At 38.6% G+C, this 8,881-nt stretch overlaps 1 protein-coding gene across 1 annotated transcript; it reads right to left on the reverse strand.

Annotated features, from left to right (window-relative positions):
- Positions 1 to 327: 327 nt before the first annotated feature.
- Positions 328 to 7,422, reverse strand: LOC116257867 (serine/threonine-protein kinase PBS1-like). The gene is made up of 5 exons (XM_031634873.2): positions 6,929 to 7,422; positions 6,269 to 6,477; positions 5,911 to 6,100; positions 3,155 to 3,546; positions 328 to 1,204 (listed from the first exon to the last, which is right to left on the reverse strand). The coding sequence occupies exons 1-5, from the start codon at positions 7,110 to 7,112 to the stop codon at positions 680 to 682; spliced, it is 1,500 nt and encodes a 499-aa protein (XP_031490733.1). The 5' UTR covers positions 7,113 to 7,422; the 3' UTR covers positions 328 to 679.
- Between the last annotated feature and the right edge of the window lie 1,459 nt (positions 7,423 to 8,881).

The following is an 8,881-nucleotide window of genomic DNA, read 5'->3' on the forward strand; positions in this document are numbered from 1 at the left end:
AAAGGATGTGACACGCAGTACACAGAACGAAGCAAGGAAGCAAATACTACATCGGCAATGTCAAGCAGGAACAGAAAGAAACTACGGAAATGAAGAAGCTGGTTTGTTGGTAACTGTCGACTGTCTTTCTTTTAGCTGTTGAGTGCATCAAGACTCAATATCCAGGTTGTCAATTCATATGAGAGGAGAGACAGAGGGAGAGGGAGAGAGGCACATGCCTCGCATTAATTCAGACGGGAGAAAGTTTGAATAGAGAAGAATCGGAAAAAGTTCCAGACTCTTTCCAGGCATGCAGTTAGTTAGAAACAAAGCCTCAACTTCATGTGCTGCCACAAAAATTTTCCTTTTTTTTTTTACCTTTACTAAAGCAAGACCAAAAGATGCTGAACTAACAATGATAGTTACAGTACAGCTATTGTATGAACCTTTACACTCTCCTAACTCGGCTTCTTTTCTTTTCCAACAGCATGAAAGGCCAAAGAAAAAAGAAAAAGAAAAACAAAGAGGAAAAGAAGCTACAGCAGAATAACTCGGAGAAAAACTACAGATCCTTCCTGGAAAGGAGTTTAAAAGCCTGTGTTGTTTATATGCATGTCCACAGGAAATATTGACCTGATAGAATAACTTGGTCTGCACGTAGCAGATGATGGATAAACCCAAGAAAACTTATGTCCGTAACTCATGATTCACTTGTTGGACTTGGATCGTCAATCTTCTTCTCATTAGAGTTGGCAGTATTTGCCTGCAAAGTCATCCTTTTCTTGTCTCTCCAATTTTCTCCCCACATTTTGGCCTCCGCAACGGCTCGTTCCCTATCCAAATCCCTGTTGGGGTTTTTGGGTAACTTGGGAGAATCTTCCCTTCCTGACTCATCTGATTCCAATTTGCGACCAGAGCCACCACTATCTTCACTTCTTGTTATCCTTCCACCTCTATCTTCAGCGGTACCAGCAACTCTGCTTCTCTCATCCTTATCTCTTCCAGCCCTGCTACCTTGAGCAGCATTAGGATCATAAGCTTGGTTTGACAGATAAGACAAAGCCGTGACCACATCCCCAATCAGTGGACGAGTAGCTGCCTGTTCATGGAGACACATTGCAGCCACTGCAATTGCTTGGAACATGCCTCGCATTGGAAACCTGCCCTGAAGTCGTGGATCAGCCATTTTTGGAAACTTTCGACGGTCGTTGAACAGTGGGCGTGCCTGCAAATAGAATATATCTAATTGTTGATATCCGTAATGAAAATAGAGAAGCATACAACTGCTAAAAGCAGAACTTATGTTGATAATGGACAATGTAAAAGTCGAAGACATACTTGGATTTTACAGTAAGAAGCATGAAAAGCGAGTTGTACCTTAAGACTAAAGAACATATATGTGTTCTGTGTGTGTTTATGGCTTCTTTGTTACACAGATTTAATTTCAACTTACGCCTTAGCTCATGTCAATGCAATAAATTGCAAGAAGATTGAGGAGTACATGTTAAAACAGGCAATAAAATTGTTTTAAGATCCGCAGAATGAAGACAAAATCCATCTTCCGTTCCAACAACATATGAGAGAAGAAAGTCATACATGCAAGAGCAGTGGTATAATAAAGGTACTCAGTAAAGAAGATGCAATAGAATGTCCATATGCAACAGGAGAAGTCCCATGGCTACCGCCACTGGTTACTCATTCTCCTTTATTTTTCCTCTTTTTTTTTTTGTTCGGCCTTAAAAAACCACAACCAAAGCTATGTCCAACAGTCAACTGACTCCCATAGTGAGGATACAGCCATAGCAAACCTAACTTTTCCTCTACATCCTCGTATTGGTTTCACTCAGGTGCCATGTAGAGAGAGAAAGGGAGAGAGAGATAGAGAGAATTATGAAGGTAGGCACCAACTTATCAACAATGAACACTGGTGCACAGTATCTCCAACATTTGGCAAAAACAAACAAATATTAAGAGAAATGCCAAGACAAGTTACCAGCTTTGACATGCAAAAACAGGAACGGCAAACAGGGAAAGTGCAGATCAAACAGAATAGGAAGTGAATCCTAGACCACTGTCCAAGGCTAACATACTTCAAGGAGAACCAGAACGTATAAATGCTTGTTAAGGGCAAGAATGTCAGACAACCAGATAAGACCACTTCTAAAAACAGTACTAGCATCAACCCAGTGATAAAAACATTTAAACTCATGATAAAAATATGAGTTCACGAATGGAGCAAGGATTCACGTGGAAGCAAACCAATAAGAAGATCCAAACAAAAAGAGCAAAAACTGTCTTTGTTGGAGTAATTGATGATAGCAATCATCTCCATGGAAAATTCATTAGATTAGAACAAAAACAATACCTGCTTTTGATCAACCTAGTAATCAACAATAAATGTTAAGCAAACAAGATTTGCTCAAACAGGAAACTTGCCCAAACAGGGACATGATTTTCGACAGTGTCTCCCCAAAGAAGAAACAAAGAGATTTGTGATGGTTTCCCTACCATGTAAGGTAGAAAAGAAGAAAAGCAAAAGTATGCAAGAGTTGAAAAGAAACAAATGCTAGGTCACAAAATAAGTGAATTTCATTGTTTAGAACTTTAGAGAGATACACATAATAACTATGCAGAGCAAGAAAGATTTTCTGTAGGAGTGGCGCAACCATAAGTAGGATACTCAATCTGCTTTTAAATTGTCTAAGAGATTTTGTTCGGTAACTGACAGAACCATGAGCAGGGCAATATTAGTCTCACCCTGGTCATCATTATCAGAGCAGGTCCAATCCACATCAAACTTTCAGCAATGGTTATCAGCTAAAAACCAAATCCTATAGACACCACTTCCCAGTATCATAAAAAAAGTATAAGTGTACAATGCCCGGGAGACGGTAGAATCCCTTGTGGAGATAATTATCCAAGTTATCGAGTATTTAGTTAGTACATTTGAAATTGTTCAAGATTCCTGGAGTGGTTTTGAATCCTCTACAGCCACAGAAATTGCATTCCACGCATCTATTGTTGTGTCTCACAACTCTCTGGTCACTTTATAATATAAGTTATGGACCGAAAGCATCTAGGGACCAAGAATTAAACATCAAGAAAAATTTCAGACGTTTTCAAGACAGAAAAGGGGACACAAAGAACAAAAAAGGTAAACTGTAAAAGTGGTTACCCATGCAACAAGGTTCTGTTCATGTTGCAACCGAGTAGAATCAAATGCTCTCCTTCCAGTAATTAGTTCAAGCAGAACCACACCAAAACTATAGACATCAGATTTAACAGTAAGTTGTCCAGTCATTGCATATTCTGGAGCACAGTAACCATACGTGCCCATCACCCTAGTGGACACATGGGACTTATCTCCTGTAGGACCAAGTTTTGCAAGACCAAAGTCAGATAGTTTTGGATGGAACTCCTCGTCCAGTAGAATGTTGGATGACTTAAAATCTCGATATATAACAGGAGGATTTGCTTTATGATGGAGGTACTCCAACCCTCTTGCTGCACCAGCTGCAATTTTCATCCTCGTAGTCCAGTCTAGTGGCTCTTTGTCAGGAGGAAGGTCTGCACAAACAAAGGGGATAAAATACAAGCAATTAAAGAAAAATAACCATTGTGGTTGATAAAGAAATAGCAAACCAATTTTGGCATCCTGATGCTGAGCACCAAATTCTAACAAGCAAAACATAGCAATAGAAGCAAACTTCGCGAGAGTCCACAAAAGTAAGGTGCAAAAAGACATCCAGAATTATTCAGTACAGCTTTCACACAAGTTCTTAGCACATTCACATAGAGGTGACATTTACCACTAAAACCAAAAGTGCACAAAAATAGCCAACAATAATCAACAAGAAAGTGCATGGATGCAACAAGAAAGTGCATAGATGACTCAGCAACCAAGTGTTCTCTTGAACACAGACATCATGCAAAGCAAATGCAGAGAGGCTTAAAAAAGAACAGACATTTTTAGCACTCCATTACATTGCTTTTACTATGTCATTTGGTACTGAACCCCCTTTAATTTTAGAATAAAAAAAACTTAGGAAGCATTTTAACAAGGCAAATGTGCAGACATGTTCAGATAAGGACAAGTTTACATATTTCATTTTTGAGATAATCCCTCCTTATATCATTTAGCTTAGCCAACTCTGCCCTCCAGCAATGTTAATCTTTCTAAAGTAAAATGGGTTTTACTATCAGGTAAAGGAGTTGCACATCCGTTCTTTCAATCACCTGTTTGCCTTTAGTCCCTAAAAAATATATCACAATCATTTCAATGATTTCACATATATTGATTTCACATGTATAAGAGTTTCAAACTATTGTCTTACAATAGATGCAACAGCACAGGAACTTCAAGGTGCCTTTAGAAACAAAGTAAACTCTGTGACAATCTTGGTCAGCAGAACTGGTTGCAAACTAGGATGCCACCTCCATCTGTTTCTTAGATTCGTCAGATCAGCCACTAAGATAGACATCAGTTTCGTCAGTCTGACCATTTGCAATGAAGAGCATCCATACGCACGGTAAGCCCATCAACCCCCTGACAGACCACACCTTATCCTCTTTTCTCTTCACAATGAACCACCACCATGTTTCTCTGTTCCTTTGATCTTGGAGGAGGCAGATCTTACATATTCTTCCAGACATGAGTTTCCTTTTGAAACTCACATCCCTGAAGGAAAATGCAACATCGTTGCTAGCCTAACATTTATAATAGCTGGTAGGTCTACTTTATTTGGAAAGATTTGCAAATTGTAATCTCCACGAGCTACAAATATTTTTTAAACTGCAGTGACATTTCAAAACTAGGTTGTAACAATTGAATTGTTTAGGAATCATACTTTATCTCCAATCAAGATGGTCATGGACTCAAGTTAGCTTCCTCAGCTTCTTTCTTCCAGATAGCCAAACAAAAATTCCAGTAACTACAAAAAAAGTTGTCCAGCCTCAAACTTCTGAAGTCTCATGTAAATTTGTAAAGAAGATTATTTTCAATTAAAAAAGAAAAAGTAGAAGAGGAAGAAAGACAACCTGCTTATCTTGTCGCTAGTTTTGTAGATGTAGAAAGCACACATATCTAATTCACATTCAAATGATCTAGAAAGGGTGAAAGCAAACTTAAATATCCCATACAAACAGCACGAAAAAGAAACAAACAGAGTATGGTAACTCATATAGCAAACAGCATCAGAGAAACTTACATTTTCATGAGAATAAACATGTAAAAAAACAACATTGACTATGACGTTGCACTTTGTGAATGAAGACCATAATAAAAGGCGTAAGCAAACAAAGAAGCATTAGATGATGGAACTGTGATCCTTAATCCCTGATATAGAAATTTATGAAGATGTCAAGGAATGAAACCGAACCACTAATCAAATGAGGACGCATAAGAGATTCAATCTGTGTCTTAGTTAGATTCATCATAAACCGTGTAATCCTGCAGTAATTTGAAGCAGACAGCAACAAATGAATTTGCCTAGATCAAGTGACCATTTTCTTAAGGTTGGCGAAGGTAAACCACAGGACATTCTCCTGGCATATTTATGTCACACAGAGGTAAGACTTAAAAAAAAAGTTCATCTCAGACTACCCACCAAGAGACCAAATTTCAGAAGACAGCAAAAAGGAAAACGGTGGATCTTTATCCCACACCACAGGATGGCAAATTCAAAGAATACTTAAAGCAAATGAAGCTCTTTGTCTTACTGGCTTGCAGACTTGATTCAACCAACAAAAATAAAGAACTCTTTTGACAAGATTAATAAAAAAATACACACTGTACGCAGTAGAATTACTCCAAATTTCCTGCTTTTATTCCATTACAAATAAAAACCAAGTGTGGGCGCAGATCCAGCAGGAGTAACACACTTTCGACTTTGGAGGATCATTCAAGCTTACAAGAAAGTATGAGAGTCTTACCGTGCAGATGATCTTCCAATGACCCCAAAGGCATGAATTCGTACACAAGAAGGCGCTGATCCCCTTCAGCACAATAGCCGATCAAATTAACAAGATTAGGATGATGCAAAAGGCTAAGCATGAGGACCTCCACCAGAAACTCTCTGTTCCCTTGCAGCCCATTCCTGTCCAATTGTTTTACAGCGACAACCTGCCCAACACTGACATCAATCAAGGAACTAATACAAAAGAAGAAGAAAAATTTTTCCAATATCAAAATTAAAACAACCATGTTAATGCTTGATCTCTGAACAATGCAATGCCTAATCAAGGAGGATACCAGACAGAAAAAAAATTACCAATCCGGTTCAGGGAATACCTGGCCTGTGGTTTCTATGCGACCTTTATAAACCCTCCCAAATCCGCCTTCCCCTATAAGACATTCCTGTCTAAAATTCTTCGTCGCAGTTGCAAGCTCCCGAAAGGTGAAGGTGGTAGCTGCGATTTTGACTTCAGGGCCATCCCTGGGCGGCGCCGGAGTTTCTCTTACCGGCACAGGTGCGGGTCTCGGCCTGACTTTCTCCGGTCCTTTTGATCCACATAGAAAACGCATACTCAGTTTCGTAAATGGACGATAAGAGATGCATTCGAATTCATATGAGAACACCATGCAAACAGGCAGGCCATGCATTGATCCATATCAAACACACAAAACCATTTGAAATTCATTCTGCACAGACAACCTCTGATAGAAAACAATATTTTCACGCAATTCGATCGAACCAAGAACGCAAGATCAGAACAAAACCACCAGAAACCAACCAAAGGCAATCGATTTTAATCCTACAAGCCTGAAACTTCCACCTATAACACGGGGAAACAAACAACTAATTCAAGTCTAAAACCCAAGAACCAAGAAACAAGAAATCGATTTCAGCACTACCCATTTGAAAATTCCACCCAAGAAAGCGTGATCCTCGGCGAAAATGCTAAAACCCATCGTCATTCCCCGGAAGTACTCAATCTCAACGGCCCCCACCTGAAGAAGCCCTCGAAACTTGAGATGCCACCGACGGGTTTCGCTCCTTCCTCACGTCCTCGCCATTGCCAGCACTGAACTGCTCCTTCCTCGCGCCAAAACAAGGGAAACACCCCATCACGGAGCTGCTCTCGCCCACCACAGAGTGCAGCAAGCCGGACACCCACGATTGGAACAGCACCATCTATCCGCCCATCGTCTGCAACTGCGCTACCCGATTCAACCCACCTCAAATCCGCAAGCATGGCCAAATTAAATACTCCTTTCTCAGTTGGGGGGTGTTCATTCAGAGAATCGAATCAAAGCAAACAGGTCACGCCATCCTCTCCCCCCACCCTCCTCCTCCAAATTATTTCCCAATAAAAAATCTATTAAATTAAATTTAAATCATTAACAACACCAACAAAAAAGAGAAAGAAAAGACTCCCTCCCTCTCTCGAACGTGTTATTGACTTGACGAGGCGCATCATTTCACCCCTACGTCAAAAGGGGCACCTCTGTAACTGCGCCATGTGAACGCTCTTGAGTCTTAAGCGCTGTGCTTTGATGGCTCGTCTTGTGGAAGAAATCTCTGGTCGGTCCGTATGAACCACAGTGATACGTGGTGTTCACGCTTCGCTTGCGATGCAATCACAGTAGTAGAAAGAAGCAGTCATTAAATAATGCAGTTACTTACACATTTGTTGCGCTGATTTCAACTTTTCAACAACATTTCACACATTAATCTCGACTTTTCATGATGTTCAACAAGCTTAAAGCAAACGTTCCAGATTGATAGATATTTATTTTTTAAGTGACTTGTTTTCCATTCTTTTATAACTAATAGATTTGCACATCATATTATATTAGATTCACTAAATACTAGTTCTCATTTCACTTGCAAAAAAGAAAATATGTAACAATGTAAGAAATGTGATACACATTCTCATTTCTCGCATATATAACGTTATCTTTTCAGAGCCTAAGTGTTATTGTCTTTATAAAAAAATGATTTCACATATTATGATTCAATGATAAAGCTGATTGAATGACTTTTAATGAGTTCACATGATCTTCGATACAATTCACGATTTAATGAATAATAATATGAGGTTCAAAACCTTACATTCTTAAAGCAAAGAGAAGGCATGATTGGCGCAATGTCAAACGCATATTTCATTGTATATGCCTTCATTTTTCACTTAGTTTTCATGTACATCTAAATGCATAATTTATCTTACTCACCCAGTCAACTATAACCCCGAAAAAATCCACAAAAAACAGGAAAAAGAGCCCTCACATACCCATTGAATGCCAATGCACCCACCAAGTTGGAATTTTTATAGAAAAATGGAAGAAACTTCCATGTTTTTATTGTATTCATTATTATTGTCTTTTTCTTTCTCTAAACAGTCAATTTAGTGTTGAGAGACTTATGACTTATCAGATCATGTCAAATAAGGCCTGGGTATATTATTTATTGACCTTTCTCTCTCTAAGTGGCCTAACCCTAATTTCTCAGCTCAGTTCACAAAGTCATTGTCAACCGTATTTATTCAATCCCCGAATGACTGACATGATCAACAAGCAAGAGTTGTATGCGGTTAGTTTTCATTTCAAATTTTTGAGACATCAATTTCGTGTATTGTAAAATAAAAGTACCAATATGCAAGTTGAAGTATAACGAAAGCATCATATTTTTATAATATTGACATGGATTATTTATGATTGTATATATTGGAATTATAATTACATTAAAAAACTTTCAGCCAAAAACAAAAAAAGAAAACCAAATTAGACCATTATAAACTAATAAAAAAAGTTTAAAATAACATTTTTTATTATTTATTTATTTATTTATTTATTTATTACTAATTTGTCACTGTATCAGCCGATTTAAGGGGTATTTGGTGAACACAAACCTCAATTCTTGGGGGTCTGCCCTGACACTAATATATCTTTCCCTTTTCCCCT

This window comes from Nymphaea colorata, chromosome 7 (genome assembly GCF_008831285.2).
Source record: "Nymphaea colorata isolate Beijing-Zhang1983 chromosome 7, ASM883128v2, whole genome shotgun sequence".
In the NCBI taxonomy this organism is placed as follows: Eukaryota; Viridiplantae; Streptophyta; class Magnoliopsida; order Nymphaeales; family Nymphaeaceae; genus Nymphaea; species Nymphaea colorata.